This window comes from Strongylocentrotus purpuratus, unplaced genomic scaffold (assembly GCF_000002235.5).
Source record: "Strongylocentrotus purpuratus isolate Spur 01 unplaced genomic scaffold, Spur_5.0 spur5_scaffold_10, whole genome shotgun sequence".
Classification (NCBI taxonomy): Eukaryota; Metazoa; Echinodermata; class Echinoidea; order Camarodonta; family Strongylocentrotidae; genus Strongylocentrotus; species Strongylocentrotus purpuratus.
Genome location: NW_022145595.1, coordinates 17,084,801 through 17,108,508, shown reverse-complemented (window position 1 = coordinate 17,108,508; position 23,708 = coordinate 17,084,801). Strand labels below are relative to the sequence as shown.

At 38.4% G+C, this 23,708-nt stretch overlaps 2 protein-coding genes across 3 annotated transcripts in view; one reads left to right on the top strand and one right to left on the bottom strand.

Moving 5' to 3' along the window:
• Positions 1-6,260, top strand: part of LOC763815 (solute carrier family 15 member 4) — a 21,271-nt gene extending 15,011 nt beyond the window's left edge. For both annotated transcript variants that reach the window (XM_030979651.1, XM_030979650.1), the window contains exons 5-9: positions 1,145-1,350; positions 2,802-2,991; positions 3,470-3,673; positions 4,251-4,388; positions 4,789-6,260. In XM_030979651.1, coding sequence (XP_030835511.1) covers positions 1,145-1,350; positions 2,802-2,991; positions 3,470-3,673; positions 4,251-4,388; positions 4,789-5,075 — 1,025 coding nt within the window. In that variant the 3' untranslated portion in view covers positions 5,076-6,260. The remainder of the gene's footprint in view (positions 1-1,144; positions 1,351-2,801; positions 2,992-3,469; positions 3,674-4,250; positions 4,389-4,788) is intronic.
• Positions 6,261-7,574: 1,314 nt separating this feature from the next.
• LOC589385 (aldo-keto reductase family 1 member B1) lies at positions 7,575-21,499 on the bottom strand. The gene is made up of 9 exons (XM_789027.5): positions 21,284-21,499; positions 15,728-15,895; positions 14,412-14,528; positions 13,472-13,552; positions 10,792-10,911; positions 9,634-9,749; positions 8,861-9,023; positions 8,168-8,250; positions 7,575-7,760 (listed from the first exon to the last, which is right to left on the bottom strand). The coding sequence occupies exons 1-9, from the start codon at positions 21,356-21,358 to the stop codon at positions 7,718-7,720; spliced, it is 966 nt and encodes a 321-aa protein (XP_794120.4). The 5' UTR covers positions 21,359-21,499; the 3' UTR covers positions 7,575-7,717.
• Between the last annotated feature and the right edge of the window lie 2,209 nt (positions 21,500-23,708).

The window sequence follows — 23,708 nt, the reverse complement described above, 5'->3', positions numbered from 1 at the left end:
GAGATACCTGGTTAAGAAAGATGCACCATTGAAATTCAATAGGTGCAAATGTACACCTTTAAGGAGAACAGGATGTAAGAGTTCGATTATTGCTCCCTTGGGAAGGGGGGGGGGGGCTTTGCTATTATACCGGGTTAGGATGCAAATTTGAATCTCCACCATCCTAACTGCTTTATAGGACCATAAACAATTTTTTTTTATTGAACTTCGGATAGCTGTGCCTTAATAGCCTCTCCGTATTTAAATTGGGAATTCTAGACCGAAATTGATTTCTAGACCGAAATAATTTGTCAAGGCCCACACTCTAGTAATGAACCATAAACTACAGCTACATACATGTAGCATCAGAAAATCTATGTTACACTAAATCAATCACTTTAAATTTAGTTAACCTTCGACGTTATGGCAAGCAACCTTTTTTGCCAATTATTAATCTATGTACTTGTAAAGCAATGTAGCTCAGTTATTTATAAACAAGTTAAATGTGTGATGTCATTTATTACAACTGTTATGAAATCGATGTTTAAAAAAGTTAATTTGTTGTGAGCTTGTGATTGGAATGGTTTGCATTAATCGCAATTCGTTCATTAATCAAAATATTGAATAGAAATTGAAAATAAATAGATTTCAAACTATGGATCAACTTAGCGAAAATAACTCTGTAGTAATAATGTAGACACAGGCAGAGGGTTCAGGGGACATCGTCATCATTTGGAGGGGGCACCGGTCCCACTCGATGGATAGAAGGTAAATTAACAAAGGGTGTGGGAGGGGTTGTAGTTTTGTATATTGACGTTCCTATTTCCCCTCTCCCATTACTCTCTCTCTCTCTCTCTCTCTCTCTCTCTCTCTCTCTATCTCTCTCTCCCACTCTCTCCCCTTTCTCTCTTCAATTTTGCCATTTGATTGGGGAAAGAGTTTGGGCATTCCACTCTTTAAGGCCCTCTGAAAAAACAGCCGTCTAAGCTGAAGCGAGCCACTGTGATGACATAAATAAAGGAAAATAAATGAAATTGAAGAATAGACATTAATAAAGTGCAATCTGTATAATTATAAAGATGATTCAAAGGAGATGAGAAAAGAGGTCTTTATTAGCAGTTGGTCTTTCCATTTAGGTTTCTAATGACTCTGTCATTGTCTACAGGGCATGTCCTGTGGAACCAGTTTCGTATCATCTGGGAGGGGGTGAGTCGCAGAAAGGAAGCCCCCGACGTTCCGAAATGGATTGACCGAGCCTCAATCCATCATGGCGGCACCTTCTCGGAGGAGGAGGTATACGAAACGAGTCATCTTCTGAGGACTATACCCATCTTCCACACCGTCACCATCTTCGTCATCGTCAACTACTTCGTAAGTTTTAGGGTCATCAAGCCTTTTTTATTTATAGCAAAATCAATTTTAGATGATGAAACACCCCCAAGGGCGTATCCAACTTAGGGTAAATCGTCCCTCCACATATAGCTCCGTTTAGTCTCATTTCACAACGCCCCCTATCGTCAGAGTCAGCAGCCATACATGTTAGCCTATGGAATTGTACCCCCCCCCCCAAAAAAAAAAAAAAAAAAAAAAAAAATCGTTAAAAATTCATTTTTTGTTTAAACGAAAAGCACATCCACCCCGACTTACGTTATCCCTAGCTCTTTCATTGGAACCCTCATGTCCCATTGACTTTTGAAAGTTCACGACCGGAATTGGCGACCGGAATTGTTGGCTCAGTCAGTAGAGCGTCCGCCTCATAACCGGGAGGTCGTGGGTTCGATACCCGGCCGCGTCATACCAAAAGACGTTAAAAGATGAAAGTTGCTGCTACCTTGTTTGGCGCTCAACAATAAGGGATAGAGCAACGTCGATCTGGCGCTGCTCAGTGGCTCCTGGGCTCACGATCAATTAGGCAAAAAGAATTTTCATTTCGGCTTAATAAAATTTGAGTGGACTAAAAGATTACTATTATTATTATTGTAATTTGATCAAAATAGGTTGCAAGCTCTTCATTGCCTATAATACACATGTGAAACAAGTCGAACTTTGGACTCAGTTTGCCAAGCGATTTTAAGATTATAGGTCAAGCACACGAATGATAAGAAGCATGAATTATCATAGATAACTTCTGCTTGGTTCATTATTTCCATTTCATCCAACCCCCCCCCCCCCCCCCCATCGTAATATTTCCATTTAGTAAGAGCAAACATTTTGCCGAGGTAAGCAAAAACATGAATATTCATGAACGGTCAGACAATACAGCCTTTTAGTACGTAACGTATAGTGAATGGGAATGGGCGATGATCCGTCCAGGAGGTAGAGGTCAGTGGTTTGTGCTGGCAATGTTCCAGCGAGCAAAAATGAGACAATCGGAGCAATATGCCTCCCCTTCCAGGCCTCCTCCTCCCATTTGAACACAAATAGAAATAAATCAATCCTTGCAGTGGTTCTGCAAAAACTATGTCTCCTCAAATATATATACAGACATTCTTCCCCGTCCCCTGGTTTGGGGATGACCCCCCCCCCCCCCCCCCCCCTCCCCCTTGTAAACAAATTTCTGGATACGCCATTGCCCGGTAAATAAAGAGTCGGTGACTTGAGTTTAATATGGTCTATGAAATAAAAGTCGGGCCATGGTCTATCCTTCTATCTCATGTTTGCATAATAGTCATGAAATTCCTTCGCCTTACACGTCCTTACGAAAGATATTTTGTTACTTTACTATCATTTTTTAAATATTTTTTAATCCGATCTGTTTAAAACGCATAATTTTTGTTATGGTGTATTTTTAAACTTCTCTCCCTAATTTCTTAAAATTACAGATTGATATTACCTACCCTCAGCAGACACTTTTGTTGAATCCAGCACTCGATGATGACATCACAATATCAGAGTTCGTTTACAAACTTTATCAACCAATCATATCAGTTGTTACAAACGTCGTCGTATTGTGTGTCCTCTACCCGTGTACCAGCCGCTGGGGGCGGTGTGTCTCTCCTTTCATTCGAATAGGTATGAAGGCATTATTTTGTTCAAAATTGTGTAATCCTTGAAATATGCAATTCAATAGATAATATCAATTTGATATAATTTTGTTGATATATATATATATATAAGAGAAACTGATTCTTTCACAAAATTGTAAATTTGTGCCAAGATATTATCAGTGCTGATGTGGTCACTTTCTTTTAATCCTCTCTTTCTCCCTCTCTCTCTCTCTCTAACTATCTCTCTCTATCTCTCTCTCTCTCTCTATCTCTCTCTCTCTCTATCTCTATCTCTCTCTCTCTCTCTCTCTCTCATATATTCTCCTGTCTCTTTGCAGCAATTAATTTAAGTAATTTCTCTCGATCTATACATCATCAAAGTTTGTTGCTATCTTTACCGTTTCTCTTCAAATCACTTTCACATACCACCTCCCCCTCTTTTTACGGCCCGTTAAAAAAAGAATATTTTAATCGTCTCTCCATCGCATTTCTCCTATTAACAGGTATTGGAATACTCTTTGGAATCCTCTCCGTCATCTTCGCCGCCATCGTGGAGACAGGACGCAAGCAGATGATGGCGGGAGAGGATGGCATCATGGTAACCATGGTGAATAACGTCACTTACAACGCCTCCTCCTTGAGTGTCACGTCTCAGATACCGCAGTACACGTGTGCAGGGATCGGAGAAGCTCTCGTACTCACAGCAGGTTTATACTGATATTATTGGATTATTTGATATTTTTGTTGTATTTTCAATAGTAGCAGCAGCGGTAGAATTTTGGGAAAATAAGAGGGAGGGGGGGGGGAGAAGAAGAAGAGGAAAAGGAAGAAGGAGAAGAGGAAGATGATGAGGAAGAAGAAGAAGAAGAAGAAGAAGAAGAAGAAGAAGGAGAAGAAGGAGAAGGAGAAGAAGGAGAAGGAGATGAAGAAGAAGAAGAAGAAGAAGAAGAAGGAGGAGGAGGAGAAGAAAAGAAGGAGAAGAAGAGGAAGGAGCAGAGGAAGAGGAAGAAGAAGAAGAAGAAGACGAAGAAGAAGAAGGAGAATGAGATTAAGAAGAAGAAGGAGATGAGATGAAGAAGAAGAAGAAGGAGAAGGAGAAGGGGAAGAAGAAAAGAAGGAGAAGAAGAAGAAGAAGGAGGAGAAGAAGAAGAAGAAGAAGAAGAAGAAGAAGAAGGAGAAGAAGAAGAAGAAGATGAAGAAGAAGGAGAAGAGGAAGACAGTAGAAGTTGACAACCTTCCGACAATAACATATATCGTTCTTTTTCCAAACCTTCACACTTGCAGGGGTAGAAATATCCTACGTTGAGGCACCCTATAACATGAAGGGGTTTACGGTCGGTCTCTTCCTGCTCATGTCCGGTGTTGGTAGCTACATCCTAGCTCAGCTCATCATCGCCGTCGTCAACGGAATCTCCGGTGCAGGTATAAATCAAACAGGAAAAATGTTGCTATTCCACTATCGCCCTTAATAGTGTTGTGTGGCTATTGCATGGAAGAGCATTGTCCATAGTAGAGGTTCACTCTATACTCTCTTTGTGTTGTAGCAATTAGGGAAAAATATCATTCTTTCCGAACATATTTATAATTTTTGTTTGTAAAATGTTAACGATATATATAATCATGATAACAAGTCTCACATCACTAGTTCATTAATTAATCTCTCCTCTTTAAAATGTTAAGATACATAATAATTATCTCGTGCCCAATCGTGTTGCAAAACTTCGTATTCAAATGTTACAGAATAAGACTGAAGTATATTCCAGCTTTATTTCTTATTTTTATTGGAAGTCAACATTTTATTTCATTGTTATTGTTCCTACAGCTGGGCAGGAATGGTACACGGACGACCTCAACGAGGCAAAATTGGAATATTTCTACTGCGTCCTAGTCGCCATTTTGATTCTTGACATTCTCTACGTCTATTTAGTTACAAGAAAATACGAACGCGCTGATTGGGATGGTTTAAGGACAAAAGTGAGAATGAACTATACAAACGATGACGATGATGATATCGATGAGGACGTTGATGATGGTGGTGAAGAAAGGGGAGAAAGCGAAACAGGCGATGAACACGTGACGGAAACAGTTGACGACATGTCTAAAAGATGACGTTAATGGTACTATAGCCCTACTTCCAGCTCCCTCGGAATTCCAGTTTTAATGATTTTTCGTCCAAACTAATTTTGGATTGTAAATAGCAGAAAATGTTTAAAGAAAACGGCTGGCAATAGTGTACTAACCCCATTCCAATCTAAACATGATTATATTCCACGGTTGATTATTATTTAGAGTATTCAATTAAACTTTTGTAGGTTTTTATCGTAAGTTATTGGTTTTCTTCTAACGTGTATCACAGCAATGTGAAGAAGTGAATCATGATATATAGGTACACCATAGATATTTAGCACTAAATTTGAAAAAATGTACCGGCGGCAAAACCCAATCTAGCCTACCCCGAGTGCCAAAATGTACTCCTGGCCCCGGCAGCAATTGCAGACCTCTAGAGACACTTGAAAATTGAATTATCTTTTAAAATAGATACAAATGAATCTACATTGTGATGAACCCCTTTTTAGTTGTGCCACCCCCCCCCCCCTTCTTCCGTTTAAAGAATCCTGAATTATCCACATCCACCGATGGTATTATATACGGAGAAACTGTGGACCACAAAAAAACTGTTTTAGCAATTAATGAGAGACATGTTTACCTTTTGATTTTTGAAAATGGCTTTTTCATTCGAATTCTTTTGACACTAAATGTTATTGTCCTTAGTCCTTTTAAAGTCTAAACAGGGTCCCGTATTACACAGAGTTGATATTAATTGCAAAAACAATCGCAAGTATATACATGAAAGATAGGAGATGCAAACTTGCGATTGATTGGAGGACTTGCGATTAATTTGGGATCAATCGCAACTCTTTGTAAGACGGGGTCCAGGAATACATTTTCAAAAAGTGGAGTACGTGAAAAAAAACGAGTCAACACATGAACTATTCCCCAAATGCTCAACAATTTTATTTTCTAATAGATTCATTAGTGTTCGTTAGCATTTATCAATATGAAGCTACAACAAAATATACAAAACAAACACAAACTTAACAATTAATTTTGTACTTTTACCAAAAACTTACAGGTTTGTTTTTTCCTTCCCACTCTACCATCGTCCTCTATATGTTCCTTTAAATGAAAAATATATCTATTACATATAGGTCCCATCGTATTTCTCTCAGTTAAATCAGTACTCTATATTGACCACTTATCTCTATGTTATTTATTATGTATTATTGATTGTTATTTTATTACCAAAAAAACCTATTTTGAGCTTTATTTTGAAATATGTATGTAACATGAGTAATATGGAAATAAATGAAACGAAAAAAAATGAAATTAAATATAAATTTCTCCTGTCTATAAAAACAATTCAAAAAACAATCACGATTTCAGCGGCACATTCTTACAAATTCCTCTATTCCTTGAGAGAAAGCAGGATTGATAAAATAATTACAGGTAACAGTGATTAATAAGACATTAATAACGCTTACACAATTAAGGTAATATTTTAGAAGATGTATTTCGATGTTAGACAAACTTCCCTCGTTAAACCCAATTTTTCGAAACACCTAAACCCAACACTTGGTTAAAATTTTAGTAGAAAAGGGTCATAGACTAGATCAAAGTGTCTGTTCTCTGAACAAATCTTCGAAAACTATTCAGTCTAATTTCAGGCAAATAAAATATATATATATTCTAGTTTTTAGATACCCATCCTTATCAAATCTATCTATTGGTAGAGCTCATCAAGATCGAAGTTCTAAGCAGTAAATCATACAGTAACAAACACAGCGTATAGAACAGCAGATGACATACATGATGATATTTCAGTCGCATTCAGTTCTTCTTCCTTTCTCTTTCGTTCTCGTGGTAACACCCAAGTCAAAACAATAAAACAGACAGCCCTGTTTCATAAAACTTGTTATCGATAACAAATGTTAAATATCTATGACGAATCTGCTCTCAACCAATCAAGTGCCACTATTTCAGTAGCTTATAACAGTTATTGTAAACTTGTTATCGATAACGAGTTTTATGTAACAGGGCCCAGACCAACCATAGACCGAATTGAAAATTACATTACATCGAATGCCCCCCAAATGGGTCGGTTTTAGATTGGCGTTAAGTGAACTTTGCGGTGTGACTGGGGTATTCAAGGCATCATTTAAAGCTTATCTGCCATCAGCTCTCAGTTAACATAAGAAAAAGAGGATCATGGGGAACCAATGGTCACCGATTAGGCATTGTTTGTTATATAGAGGGCGCAAGTAGCTACAAGTAGTGCAGTGGGCATTTAACAATGCCAAATCTGAGATGCATGGCCCTACGTGTTATCAGTGTCTGTGATATGGTGTAATATTGAAGCCCTAACCAAATTGCGCTTCAAAATGATCATGAAGTGCCTCAAAAAAGTATTTTAAAAATCTTTGAGTGACCGGTTTTACCATACTCATTTTACCCCAATAGACTTTAGTGTTAGGAAAACAGTTAGGAAACGAAAAATGAGATTTCGATTTCCAATCATAACTATCTTGATAATCAGACAGGCGATCGGCTTGTAAAAGTCATGGGATACCTGATTGACCTAAAGGTTTGTAATTATCATTGCAGGCATGAGCTAAATCAAGAGTTTTGTTCAGAATGTTAACGAGTCACTTTAAGTAGGATGAGTATCTCGTCAGGTAATGCCTCGGTAAACTTTAGTTGTTATCGTTGAAAGGGTAGTACTTCATGTTCTTCATCCTGCAATTCCAAGAAAATAGCAAGAATTTATTTCTTTTCTTGTATGCATCTACATGATTGTGGCAAGCAAAACAAGGAAACAAACACATGAAAGACAACAAAAACTACAACAAAACAGCCCGAGATAAACACAACCTAACATATTAGCAAACTCGATGCTAAGGTTGTGAACAGTTACACCAGATTTCACGGCATACTGAAACCTTTAAACAAAACTTAAATTGGGTCAGTTTATATTTTTGCGATAACAATGGTGAGGAAATTCATGGCTCCTCGTATATTCTAACCATTGGCCAATGTCATTATGTTTTGGGCAACAAAAAACTATTGATTCAGGACAAAAGGAATCTTCTCTTCCTCCTGTGTTTAAATCCAAATTGCACTTTAACCAAATTAAAGAAACTTACGGGGCGAAATTCAACAGTCTGTAGTTCTTGTTCAGATTTACAAGCGTCTGAAATTCTTCCTTGCTCAACTCGAAGTTTAGTGCCTGTATTTTAGAATGGGATTCGAAGTCGAAAACTATTAGCTCAACAAAACAATGTGGAGTAAGAGAATGAAAGAAAGGAGAAGAGGAAGAAATGAGAAAAAGAAATATATATATATATATATATATATATATATATATATATATATATATATACGTATGTTTTAAAATATTTTAACAAAAGGAATTTATTTGTATGTACAAAATGTATAGGCCTATTGCAGCTATCGTGACAAGATGTTGTGTTTCAAAGAAAACAATTTTGCACTATTAAATGAGGGTCTTAAGATTTTAGAATTTAGGGATATACGGGAAGGTTGTCGAAATAGGCTTAAAACACATAGATAATTCATTAGTTAGATCCACTAATAATCTCACATGTTTCATGCAAGAGATACCAAATAAGAGTGAAAAGGCCCGGTTTGGTTATAATAATTATGGTTATGTCACAGAAATATATATCGATGTTCTTTCAGACATTACAATTTAGGGCAACTTTCTGTTGGGGGGGGGGGGGCGTTGGGGTTGGAACCCCGCTTACCGAACCCTGGAGCAATTCAAGTAAATTATTCATTTATTTTTGAGAAATCTAGAATGTCGGCGAACGACTTACCTCGAAGTTCTGTTGGATTCTAGATGGCTTCACGCTCTTTGGGAGGACGGCCACGCCCCTCTGAAGCTGGTATCTGATTAACACCAGAGCGGGGGACACGCCCCTTTTCTTGGCGATGGCACAGACAACGGGGTCTTCCATTAACAATGGGTCGGTGGTAGCTCTGAGAAAGCATTGATACAAGTAGACAAGTACTTAAGGTTTGAATTAAAAATCAAGAAAATGGCACTTTCATAATGGAAGCAATAGAAATATAACCCGAAAAAGAGAGATAGAAAGTTGGAGAAGGCTAGACAGAGAGGAAGTGAGACAAAAGGGGGAGGTAAGGAGAAGAAAACCGAGGAAGGGAGCGTAGAAAAGAGAGGGAGGAAGGAAGGAAGAAAAAGAGGGGAGACATTAAATGAGAGAGAGAAAGAAAGCGAAAGTAGTAATTTCCTTTAAACATGGACCATGGTTTAAACATAATGAACCATCTCTCTCTATCTATCTCTATAATATGTGACTCTCCCTGCCACCCCCCCCCCTCTCTCTCTCTCTCTCTCTCTCTCTATTGGTTAAGTCCTTGGTTTAAACATACGAACTATCTATATGTGTATATCTCTCTCTCCGTGCGACTCTGTCTCTCTCCCTGTGACTCTCCCTCCCCCTCTCTTTCTATCTCTCTCTCTCTCTCTCTCTCTTTCTCTCTCTCTCGATTTGGAAAAAATACACGATAATCAGGAGTCCGACATCATCTTTCTTTAATATTTAAATACAATATTAGCAACGAATACCTTTTTTGCAATACTCGCTCCGGGGAACCTAGTGGACTGTAGGCCGTCACAGTGATTCCCTGTTTCTTGCAGAACTCAATCAGCTCATTCTGTGCCAGGAACGGGTGACACTCGACCTGATTATATTAACAAAAAGTATCATAATGTTGATAATGGTAATGAAAATTATGACAAAAATAACAACAACGATACCAAGTGAATCGAACTAGATTAATTATTTGAGTTTTGAAGGTCAGAATGCCCACACAAAAAAGAAATCTTTTATTTACGTCTAGACCTTTTGGGGCACGTAAGCTTGGTTTATAGGTAATACAAAGTTTTGGTACGGGGTCATGAATTCGGTTCAATTGAGCAAATTGGAATCATATGCGATCCTACAATATGCACTGATCGTTGTCGCGGTTGAAATCGAGCCTAAACTGATGAAATTGTAAGTAATACACTCTCTATGTTGTATAGCTCCCTCTCAAGGTCAAGATATTAATCAAGCTATGAAAAAATGTTTCTTGACTAAAATCGACCGATTAGTTATTCCCGTTTGGAAATTATATATCAGGAATACATATTCTGAGATGTTCATGGTCACAACTACCATTGTACGGCTGTATTACCTTTAAGGAAACTCCGGTGTCTTTTTTTTTTTTAGAGGAGTACTTACACCTCTTCCCAAAGTACAAATATGTAATTTGTAAGACATGCTGTTGTTATAATGTACAGCCATAGCCTTTCCTTCTGGTTCGTAGGGCTTAAGGGGGAATTAATCCCAATATTAATGGGGCTGTCTCACACCGTTTTTTGGTCACGTTTTATGTGATGTAATGTCCTGCCATATTACTTCAATTGACAAAGTTTGGTGCATGGGCTAGATGGGGTGAAGTCGACCAGACCAGACCAGACCAGGATTATTTAAGGGGCTCTTGGGGCTAAACCCGACAGCTATGGTTAGGCGGGCTGACATTTTTTTAAATCAAATTTTATGGATGAAATGGGGTGACTATATTATGTTACATTAAAAACGCACTTTTTCGGCGTTTCAATATACCCATTTTAAAGACGTTTGAAAACAGGCTTGCGTTTATCACTATGAAAATTTGCCTGGAAATTTTTTAAAAAAAAACGCTGATTCTAGGCAAAAAAAGGGTATCTTTCTTGGCCTACCTGGACATTGGCGATCGGGTACTTGGGCGGGAGATCGAGCACGCGCTGAATCTGAGCCACGGTGAAGTTGGAAACTCCGATGGCGCGAACCAACCCCTTGTCGACAAGAGATTCCATGATCTAAGAGAGAAAGAGAGAGAGAGAAAGAGAGAGAGAGAGAGAGGAGAGAGAGGGGGAGAGATGAGAGAGAGAGAGAGAGAGAGAGAGAGAGGGAGAGAGGGAGAGAGAGAGAGAGAGAGAGCGAGAGAGAGAGAGAGAGGAAGGAGATTGGGAGAGGGTGGAATTGGAGATCATCATTATGTAAAGTACTAAGCACAATAAGGCTGGTATTAAAAAGGTTGGTGCTAGATGGTGGTGGTAGCTTTTAAAGTTTCAGGGGTGTAATGATAGCGTTTATAAACAAAATGTTTAAAAAAAACATGATGACTTTAGTGATGATGATGATGGTGATGATGATGATGATGGTGATGATAATGATGATGACGATGATGACAATGATTATTCAATATCCAGCGCTCAAAATACACGGGGGCGGTGGGCGATTCGCCCCCGTGAGCTACATAATCGCCCCCGTCAGGTTGCTCACGGGGGCGATTGCAAGATTAAAAATCGCCCCGGTGGAATTATAAAATAAAGATAATCTTTTCTGTTATAACTTTAACACAATATTGAGTTTCAATTTTCAAACCTTAAACCAATGAAATGGAACTAAGATTAGCGTGCAAGATTTCTCGTTTTATGAGTAGGCCTATTATTACCGGTTCAGCTCGCAGTGTAGTGCCGCCGTCAGCAGTGGTTATAGGCCTACTGCGCAGTTAGTAGCGGTGCGTGTGCACGCTGCCGCGCCATGTCTGCTGGAGCTGGAGGCGATCGCGCAAGGGCAGAAACATGGTCATGGCCTGGAGAAGTTTTTCGTTGTCAGCAAATAATGAACCTCGACCAGTAAATCAATATTAGGGACTTTTAGATTTGCACGATGAGAACGTGGACTGCAACGTGTGACCTCCTTTTAAGGCACTGCCAGTGCTTAAAAGGACGTCACATGTGACTGCCAGTGCCTTAAAAGGACGTAACACGTCCACATCCACGCAAATCTAAAAGTCCCTTTTGAGGAGAAGAGGAAGACCAAAATGTCGTGGAATGATATGGTAACATGGGCAGATCTACGGGGGGGGGGGGGGGCGGGTTAGGGGGTTTAACCCCCTCCTCCCACCCCCGGCCCCCTTGGGCTGCCAAGTGAAAATGTGATATTAAAGCGGGGGGGGGGGGGATGCTGGAGAGGAGGACTACTAATCTATTTTATTTTTTTCAGGGGGCGAAGCGCCGTTTTAGCATGACTTTCTTTTTAACTCTTACTTTCACCTATCTCAGATAACCCTAAGTTTTTGGTTGCTGCTTCATATGTAGTTGATAATGCATGATTAAAATAGAGAGAGAGAGAGAGAGAGAGAGAGAGAGAGAGAGAGAAAGAACCACCATCATTTTGCAATGGTTCAGGGTTCGTGTAATGTACATTTGAAACCATTTCTTAGCGTCTCAACCCTAAAAAAATAGCAAAACTATTTTTGAGGAAAAGCATTATACTGAATTAAATAAAGAATAATAGCTTTATATTGGATCATACTAATACTGATACGGGCTAAAGACAATGTGGTATTTGTATAGAGGTATTCCAAAATGACATTCTGATAATCAACATTTGTTCTGGTATCATATGTATATACGCATAATACAACTGATCTTTATGATTTCTTAACGTGACATAGCTTCTTCTCCCTCTGCAAACAAAACAGAAAACAAGGTTATTTAATAAAAGGACCATGCGACAAATAATCATCGTGATTCAAATTGATGCAAGGATTTTTTTTGAATAAGCAATGCTTTTCACCTGAATCTTCTTTGTAAAAACGACTTTTACAAATCTCAGCCATGCAATTCTTTGAGATTAGGAGAAGTGTATTATGTAATGGGTATTTTAAATTGAATGGAACGTCTCAACTCAGTAAGCATGGCTGAGATTTGTAAAAGTTGTTTTTACAAAAATGATTCGGGTGAATAGCAGTGCTTATTCAAACAAATATTCGCATCAATTTGAATCACAATCATTCGTCCTTGTTTTCACGAAGTGACGGTAGTGAGGAAAATCGTAACGCAAAGTAAATGCAATTTTTTTTCACTACCGTCACTTCGTGAAAACAGCGACGCATTATTTGTCGCTTAATCCCTTTTAATGACCTTGTTTTCTTTGTCGTTCGCAAGGGGAGAAGAAGATATGTCACGTTAAAGACATCATAAAGATCACTGTTGTATGCGTATATATTATATACACAGGCCAGTAACAGCTATGTAGCTTGTAAATTTGTAAGAGGGAAAATGCTGATTGAAATGATACTGATGAAATAGCAAATAATTGAGGAGTATCATAGGTACCAATTCAATGGATATTTGTATAAAAAAGAGCCGCCGTCAGTAATAAAAGAGCCCCCGTGAGAAGGCTCACGGGGGCTCTTTTTTTTGGGGGGGGGGGAAGAGCCCCCGTGGACAAACAATTAATTTGAGTCCTGATCTTCATATTTCAAGGATATATATATTTACAGGTGCGTTCCAAAAAAATAATATTCACATTTCATATGAACGTATAACTGTTATAGTGAACAATGCTTCATAATTGGTTATTTACCCTCCAAGTATCAACGTAGTCGATTGTATCGTCTCCGATGAACAAACCATTGTCGTCCATGGGAAATGGTCCTTTGCCACCCTGAATCGGGACAAAATAAATAGGAAATTACAAAGAAAAAAAAACGAAAATGAAATTTAAAAAAAAAAGGTTCCCATAATCTTGAATGATAGACCGATATCATGTTGAAATGGCCTATTTTCTTTTCGTTGTTTATGGTATTCTTTCCCTAACCGTTTAAAAAGAAAAAAGTATTCTCAAATTGTAACCATTTCAACAATCATATTTTTGTGACAATATATGATACGATACGTTTGAATATATTATGTACCAGTAACAAATGAAAAATATTCCGAAGTAACCATTTTGTAAGAACAACACAGAAAGCATGATTTCATTTTTAATGAGCTATTGATTATACATGTATGTAGGCAATCAAGCTAAAATTAAAATCTCACGTTAAATTGTTCTTCTTCAAGATTACGGGTCCAAGGGTCATTCATTTCCATGGTTGTCTTCTTTTATTTATTCATTCATATATTTAGTTCGTTATATATTATTACATTCTTTCCTTTTTTCTATCTATCTTTCTATGTTTCTATTTACCTTTCTATTTGATCATTCATTTAGTCATTCACTAATTTGATTATCTATCGATGTAAATATCTCTAAATCTATCCATATATCCATCTATCTACTTTTTCATTTATGTCTCTATTTATTTTTAGTGTTACAGTCAAACCTGCTTTAGTGACCACCTGTCTACAAAGACCACATTTTTTGTTTCCCTTGAAAATGCTTTCTCATTGATACATGTACTAAAGGAACCTGTCTGCAAAGACCACCTGTCTATAAAGACCACTTTTTGTATTTCCCTTGGGTGGTCGCTATAGACAGGTTTGACTGGTTTGTATTTGTTTTTTTCAGAAACAATACGCACCACAGCTGACGTTGGGCAGTGAATGAGGAACAGATCGAGATAGGCAAGCCCAAGATCCGACAGAGATTGACGGCAGCTCGGTTCCACTCTGCTGGGATGACTGTCTGTGACCCATAACTAGAGAGAGAGAGAGAGAGAGAGAGAGAGAGAGAGAGAGAGAGAGAGAGAGAGAGAGAGAGTGACCGACAGACAGACATAGATACAGAGAGAGAGAGAGGGTGAGAGACAGTGAGAGAGAGAGAGAGAGAGAGCGAGATATATATATATATATATATATATATAAAGAGAGAGAGAGAGAGAGAGTGACGAACAGACAGACAGACAGACAGAGAGAGACAGAGACAGAGGCGGAGAAAGAGATAGAGACAGACAGACAGACAGAGAAAGAGAGACATGCACAGAGACAGAGAAAGAGAGAGTGACATACAGACATACAGAGATACAGAGAGGCAGACAGACAGACAGAGATAGGCAGAGACAGAAAGACAAAGGTTGAGAGAGAGTGAGGAAAACACCTAAATTAAAAATGTAGTACCCCGTAAAACTGAGTGAATATATTCAAGCCAATTCGATTCAATTAAACGTCATTTATATCATCCATATTTATCATTTTTGTGAAAATTATTTTTCCTTGCGTGCGAACAATAGTTATATAAATGATCTTTATGCTCTTTCCTTCTTATCGAATCTTTTTTATTTTTTCAATTGATCTCCAAATTCTTCCATGATTCTAACTGTTCTCAGAAAATAACTGTCCGTAAGTTGCTTTGCGCCACGGTTGTCGTATATGCTCATTCAAAAAAAAAAAAAAAAAGGCAGACTAATTTTTTCATGAATAAAGAAATCGTGTATCTTTGCCGAAACATACATAAACTATTACTTTTTATTTCGAAAGCATTGCTTACACAGGTTCATGATATGAATATATACAATCTCAATGGTTTTTTTTCTCCATTTAATTCGTGTAAGTTAATTATGTAAAGCGCTTTATAGAAACAATATGTAAAATAAACTTTATATAGATGTAAATAATTGTTATTATTATCAGATCTGATAATCATGCAAAACAAGTTTGTTTGATTAATTTATATTGAAATATTCCCGGATATAAAAAATCCGGATATACAGGTTTTAAAATGATTTTTTTTTTAATATTTAAAAAAAATTATATTAAAAAAAAAAACAAAAAAAAAACAAAAAAAAAAACAAAAAAAAAAACGCATTTTCAGCATAAATGTTGAACCATGGACTAAACTAAGCTCCATCTTTGAAATTGATAACCACTGGGCCTTTATTTTGCCCCTCAATTTGCTTACTTTTGAAGTGACGAAAAGATCCTCTCTTTTGATTGTCCCGTCGTCGATCTTGGCTTTGATCCCGTCACCGACGCCCTTCTCGTTGCCGTATAAGGAAGCTTCGTCGATGTGACGATATCCACAGTCGATGGCCGTTTCGATGACGCGACCCACTTCTTCCGGTTTTATCTATCATTGAAATTTTACAAATGATAGCAATTATATCGATTGAATAATCCAAGTAATTTATATTTTCCTATTCATCATCAAATATTTTACAACTTGTAATTTGTAACTGATTTGTAACTGACTGCAATTTTAAACTGATATCTATAAATGTATGTTCTTATCATGCCAAGAATATCATTTTGAAATTGTCCTTTTTTATATCTCTTCTTGTATACATTATGTGAACGATATCATTTAATAAAGGAACCCTGAGGAAGGGGAGGGGGAAATTATTTTACAGCTTGACTCGTGTGGCAGCTTCGGACATGCAGGGTACTGTCAATTTACAGGAAAACGACTTTGTCTCTGTCGGTTTGGGAATATTGATGCGATCACCAAACTCACATAGAAGATACATTATAAACTAACCCTCACTCCACAATAGATCAAAACTCGAGCTAAAATATTGGGCGGCCCTTGGATAAAACTCCGCAAAGTTCCCTTGGTTAATAGTCCGCCCCTACCCTCTGGTCACAGTCATTCATCAGTATTCGTGTATTTTTTGACGAATCGAAATCAACGCTTCTGATTGTCTCATGATTAAAGTCAATATCATTACATTCATAGTGCATGTATCTATGGTGGCCCTGAAGGGACATCGCGAATAGACTAAATCGTGAAAAATATGCGATAAAATTCACGATATCGTCAATTTTATCGCATATTTTTCACGAAGAAATTCACGAAATTGACGATATCGTGAACTTTATCGTGAACTTTTCACGATGAAATTGACGATATCGTGAATTTTATCGTGAAAAGTTCACGATATAAAGTTCACGATATCGTCAATTTTATCGTGTACTCTATCGTGTACTCTATCGTGTACTCTATCGTGTACTCTCCTGACGGGCGCTTCGTAAACAAAACCAGCCCTAGCTGGGGGAGACAGAGAGAAGGAAAAAAGGGAAAGGGAAAGAGAAGATAAAAGGAAAGAAAGAATAATAAGAAGAAAAGAGGGAAACGGGGGGGGGGCGAAGGGCTCTTGCCTCCTCCTCACTCCCCCCCCCCCCCCTCCCCGCCAAAAAATAAATCAGAGAGAGAGAGAGAAGGGAAAGGGAAAGGGAAAGAGAAGATAAAAGGAAAGAAAGAAGAGGAAGAAGAAGAAAAGAGGAAAACGGGGGAAGGGCGAAGGACTCTTGCCCCCCCCCCTCCCCCACCCCCCGCCAAAAAATAAATCAGAGAGAGAGAGAGAGAAGGAAAAGGAAAGAGAAGAAAGAAAGAGAAAAACGAAAAAGAGGGAGAATAGGAAAGAAAGGAAAAGAAAGAAAAGAACGGAGGCAAGAGCCCTTCGCCCCTGTTTCCCTCTTTTCTTATTCTTTTTCCTCTTCTTTCTTTCCTTTTATATTTTCTTTCCCTCTCCCTTCTCTTTCCCTTTATGGCGGGAGGGGGGAGGGGGAGGTAAGAGCCTTTCGCCCTTCCCCGTTTCCCTCTTTCCGTCTTCTTCTTCTTTCTTTCCTTTTATATTTTCTTTCCCTTTCCCTTTCCCTTCTCTCTCTATCTCTCTCTCTCTCTCCTATTTATTTGTTGGCGCGGGAGGGGGGGGGGAGGAGGCAAGAGCCCCTCTTTTCTTCTTATTCTTCTTCCTTTCCTTTTTTATTCTCTTTCCCTTTCGCTTCTCTCTCTCTCTCTCTTATTTATTTTTTGGGCGGGGGGATGCAAGAGCCCTTCGCCCCCGTTTCCCTCTTTTCTTCTTCTTCTTCCTCTTCTTTCTTTCCTTTTATCTTCTCTTTCCCTTTCCCTTTCCCTTCTCTCTCTATCTCTTATTTTTTTTTTTTGGCGGGGGGTGGGGAGGGAGGAGGCAAGAGCCCTTCGCCCTTCCGCCGTTTCCCTCTTTCCTTCTCATTCCTCTTCTTTCTTTCCTTTTATATTTTCTTTCCCTTTCCCTTCTCTCTCTTATTTATTTTTGGCGGGGGGGGGGGAGAGGAGGCAAGAGCCCTTCGCCCTTCCCCTGTTTCCCTCTTATTCCTCTTCTTTCTTTCCCTTTCCCTTCTCTCTCTCTCTCTCTCTCTCTCTCTTATTTATTTTTTGGCGGAGGGGGGGAGGTAAGAGCCTTTCGCCCTTCCCCCGTTTCCATCTTTCCTTCTTCCTCTTCTTTCTTTCCTTTTATATTTTCTTTCCCTTTCCCTTTCCCTTCTCTCTCTCCTTATTTATTTTTTGGCGGGGGGGGGGGGGAGTGAGGAGGAGGCAAGAGCCCTTCGCCCCCCCCCCCCGTTTCCCTCTTTTCTTCTTATTATTCTTTCTTTCCTTTTATCTTCTCTTTCCCTTTCCCTTTTTTCCTTCTCTCTGTCTCCCCCAGCTAGGGCTGGTTTTGTTTACGAAGCGCCCGTCAGGAGAGTACACGATAGAGTACACGATAGAGTACACGATAGAGTACACGATAAAATTGACGATATCGTGAACTTTATATCGTGAACTTTTCACGATAAAATTCACGATATCGTCAATTTCATCGTGAAAAGTTCACGATAAAGTTCACGATATCGTCAATTTCGTGAATTTCTTCGTGAAAAATATGCGATAAAATTGACGATATCGTGAATTTTATCGCATATTTTTCACGATTTAGTCTATTCGCGATGTCCCTTCAGGGCCACCATATGTATCTCATTGCGATCTAAAAATGATACAAAATTGCAGAACGATAATTTCCAGATTAATTTTGCAGAAAGGCGAGATTTAAGTATGTATTGAGTTTTAAATGACATATCTCAATAATATTTGTATAACTAAATTTGCAGAATACTATTTGTAAAAAAATACACACCTATAAATTATCTGTATATTAGATGGCTAAGATATATATCAAACAAATTATAGCATTGTCTATTTTTATTAGCCCTGAACGAATCTGTAAACAAAGGTCATTCGGCTGTCGTGTTTATTTGTCTAACAAAGTTTACAGATATGTGGACACACTCTACAAACAAATCTGTATGGAATTTTGTCCTTGATAATTGACCTGTATCATATGAATAATTATTCCTCAGCCACAGCGCCAAGCTGACTGCAAGGCCATTGTTGAATCAATTAACAGGTTACAATAACTATTATGAGCTACTAAAATCGCGGCATCTGATTGGTTTAAGCATTAGCTATTGATGACAAGTTTTATGAAACAGGACCCGGAACGACTCCAAACCTACCGATTCGTATCCTTAAAGGTCATGTAAATATTTGTCTCGATCTTTTGTTCGTCTGGTGTCGATGTTGTCCGTTTGAATAGTGCATCAAGTAGGCGCGCTTCTAGACGAAGAATTTCGTTGGGGAGATTTTGGTGGGGGGTCCTTGTGATTTTTTGTTTTGGGGAGTGGGCTTAGGGGTTCCTGCATCCATTTTCTACATGTGCCTCGCATTGATTCATATATAATCAATAATCATGGGGAGGTCTCAAGAATTCTCTTGAAGGTGACTCTACCCCCCCCCCCCCCCCCCCCGGCCCCGCTCTAGAATCGCTCCAGGGGATCAGGATGCAGATGACTGCCTATTTATCTGCATGATTTTGGAAGGCTGTTTTTCATTATTTTGTGGTTACGCTTTCTCGACAAAACTGTATAGGCCGTTGTTAATGCCTCCTAAATTGTAATGCATTATAAACTTTCTGACCGATTTGTCTCCTTTACAGACAACTGTTGACGATAACACTTGAATTGCAAATCTTGATTACAAAAACTGTGAAGTAACTATAATAATTTTAACACACAAAATTTAGACGCAGAAATTGAGATAACTAATTGAATTAGTAAAAAAAAAAGTATGTTGAATGTCGTGTATTAGTAAAGCTTGCTAACCAATACTTTACACATCACAAAATTAATTAGTTGACGAGCAAGATATATATATATATATATATATATATATATATATATATATATATATATATATATAATATCTAAAAAAATGTTCTTAACAACTGAAAATGGATAGGGCAATGTTTTATACAATTTTGTATGTAATGATAACTTTTTAGTCCTTTTATTCATGAATCAATATATTCGATCATTCATTACATTCATTTAATCAATAATTCATTCATTCATTCATTCAATAATTCATTCTTTCATTCATTCATTCAATTAATTGTTCATACAAGTGAATTGAGAAACGGGGTCGCTGCAAAACACAACTGATATGTAGGATTGATTATGTTAAAAAAAATACAACTTATATCATGCTGATTATAATGTCCTTGGTACATCTAAGTGATATCCATCTTTGTAGGAATATGCGATGTAATACATTTGTCATTTTTGTTTTAATTTTTGGAAGGAGGGGGGGGGGGGGGGAGTTAAGATGTATTTTTTTTCAAACAATGTGCAATATTGTATGTAAGTCAATGTTATGTTTATAATATATATAAGTTGATTTGGGAGCAACATGTGAGGGGTCACATGCCTCCGGGTAATAGTGTTGAATTTCACTTTTGTGAGCCCTGGCCCACACGTTGCTCCCTCCCTTTTCCTCTTGTATTGTTTATGTATTGCATGATCTGTCAAAATGTATTTGTATTGTGCTTTATGATTGGCCTAATAAATAATAATAATAATAATAATAATCATAATAATAATGCGATTCAAATGGAATAACGTTCGAACCGGGGTAATAGTATATTTGTAAAGCGCTTAGAGACATTTGTATTAAGCGCTATATAAAAATTAAATATTATTATTATTATTATTATAATGCACTCCAGACCAACAAAGAAGATTATCATTTCAAGTAACTGCGACACAAAGTTTGAACATATTATTTAACAATAACAGACAGTGATTTAAAAAATTAGCTTGAATAGAACAAATAATAATAATAATAATAATAATACAAACGGTGCTTATAAAAGTGCTTACCACCGAAGTCTCTAAGTACTATAATATATTATTGAAATAAATAACCACAAAGTAGTGTGAAATGCCATCGAGATATTCAGAGATCTGGAAAGGGACTCCCCCCCCCCCCCCCCCCCCCCAAGAAAAATGTTAAGTTACTGAGGGGTACTATCGTAATAGTGAACCACAGAGAAGAGAGCTATATAGCTCACGTCGACAAGAGGTGCGATGGCCCAGTGATAGAGCAGCTAGTGGCCCTGTAAACCGAGAGATATCGGGTTCGAAACTGCGAAAATCCCTCTTGATTAGGCATTGACCCTCAACACCAAGTCTCTTGAAGACGACTTAAAGCTGTTGTTACCTTGTTTACTTGCAATGAAATTAAATATATTTAAACAAATGATAATAGTGATGAGCAAACATTTTAAAAAATATAATAGATTTCTTTAAATAACATATATGGGGACCGGTATAAAAAGTCATCTTCACGAATATAATGTCCCTTTGAGGGGGTGTGTCTTACCTGCCACGTCCCAAATCCTAGAAGGGGCAGCTTCCTCCCTCCAGGTAGAACGATGTGGGTATTCGAACTAGCCATGTTATCCCTTTACTTTTAATGAAGTTTACACAAATCTACAGGAGAGCTCTAAACAGGTACTGCTAGTACACACCCTCTTTGAACACTAAACATGATAGTTGAGTATGCCAGAGCAAAAAACAACAATATATTGCTGTTTGTACTGTTCACACAGTTCGTTAGACCATGTATCTATTGTAAATGGATGATGACACCCCTTTTCTTTTGTACAGCAAATATGGGTCACCACTAGATTTCCACAGGTGTCTTTAATAGTGATATTGGCGTGACAATGCCCGCCCACCATTATGGCTAGATTATAACTTCTTTGCATGAGTAGACGTTGTTAGTATGCATCGAAATATATATTTTTATTTCAATATTTATCCATATCTTAAACATTGAAGCATGTACAACCGAATGAAATTAAACATAGAAAGAGGATTGTCGTCCTCGTGTTTCCTGTCATGTAATGCCTCTTGACATTTCTAAGAATTATTGCAACTAAGTTGTTCACCAAGTGGGTTTTTCAGAAAGACTAAGATCGACTTAAAGTTGGACTCTACCATGGCAGGCCATTCATGCCACTGGTTGCTCTCACCATTGGTCTCTCAATTATGATCTTTTCATAACATTTTTTTCTTCAGTAATGAATTATCAAAAAATGTAAATTCTGTAGATTTGTGACCATGATTTGTACGTCTCTTGAGAGACCAGTGCCAGTAAATGGTGAGAGCAAACAGTGGCATGAACAGCCTACCATAGTTAAGTCAAACTTAAAGTCAATCTTAGTCTTTATGAAACACCCCCAGAACTACAACCGCATTTGGTACGTGGACAAGGCCTGGAGACGACCGATGAAGCATTGGTTTCTCTGAAAATGTTACAGAAAGTTGGTTTGCAATCGTTATGCTAATTCGCAACAATGAAATTCACCACAGTCAGCAACGACGACAGTCGACGATATTTTGACGACAACCCTACAAGGTCAGGAGGAGTCTAGCGACGTTCTCTGGCGAGAAATCCTCTGTCGCCATATTTATACTGAGGTGACAAAAAAAGAAGTAGAACTCCTATTGGCAACAGGGAAGACAATTTAATGATCAATTTAGTTAGTCAGGGATATATATTGACGATACTATTCACAGTTTCGGAGTTCGTTTAACTCATTATTGACTGAAGCTTTTTAACCAGGGCTCAAATTAATTTTTGTCCACGGGGGCTCTTCCCCCGTATATGGGACTACACAAGCGGACACTTTTTTTTTTTTTTGGTCTCGAAATTTCAAAATTTGACATTTTTCTTCGTTGGGGGGGGGGGGGGGGTAAGGTCACCTTTTTTAGGTTAACCGTGGGTATAATTTTTTTTTTTTTTTTTTTTTTTAATAACCAAAGGGGGGGGGGTTTGGTTTTTTTTAGGGGGGTTTACACACATAAAAATACCAAAGGGGGGGTTTGAACCCCCAAAACCCCCCCCCTGCGTACGCCCCTGTATATACGCATACAACACTGATCTTTATGATGTCTTTAACGTGACATATCTTCTTCTCCCCTTGCAAACGAAAAAGAAAACATGGACATTAAAAGGGATTAAGCGACAAATAATGATTGTGATTCAAATTGATGCGAATATTTGTTTGAATAAGCATTATTATTCACCCGAATCATTTTTGTAAAAACAACTTTTACAAATCTCAGCCATGCTTATGGGGCTTTCACATATACACTAAGGGGCCCGTACGGCGAGTAAAAACAGACATTTTGGGAATTTTCGGCCGGTGTCCGGCCGGCTGCCGACAAGTTCCTACGGGCGCCGGGACAGTTTTCTAAGCCGTACGGGCCCCGTGGTGCTGAGTTGGCTGCTCCCAATTCTCCCGGCGTTTTTAACTGACCGTAAGCCCGTAGAAAACCCGTAAAGGGCCCGTGAGGCACCTTACGGGTCCCGTGCGGGCTCCGGACAGTGCCCGGACGGGCCCCTTACGAATTTTTCTTCAATTTTAATAAAAAATATTTACGGGCGCCTTGCGGTGCTCAAGGGTTCCGTACGTGTACCCTACGGCGCCCTCACGGGCCCCTCAAGAGCCCCGGGTGATATGCACAACAACAGGCGTCTGCCGTCCGGGGGCCATTTAAAATGAATATTGCCCGTGCGGGTCCCTCACGGCGGCATCTCGAAATGTACAACGCAGATTTAAATACAGGAGGTACGGATACCAGAGGACACATACAGAGTGAGTCAGAAAAAATGTCCCACTTTTTAAAAGTTGTATTGTTTGAAGTATGAATATTTAATGATGAGTTTTATGATATATGTCTTGATAGAGTTATCCTCCCAGTACATTTAGGTACCATTTTCATTTGAATTTCTGCAT

Excerpts from the sequence above, each read along its gene's own strand:
- LOC589385 (XM_789027.5), bottom strand. The coding sequence starts at position 21,358 with ATGGCTAGTTCGAATACCCACATCGTTCTACCTGGAGGGAGGAAGCTG. Across the intron at positions 9,024-9,633 it reads GAGCGAGTATTGCAAAAAAG|AGCTACCACCGACCCATTGT; the intron begins GTATTCGTTGCT and ends ATGCTTTCTCAG. Across the intron at positions 8,251-8,860 it reads GAATCCAACAGAACTTCGAG|GCACTAAACTTCGAGTTGAG; the intron begins GTAAGTCGTTCG and ends TCTAAAATACAG.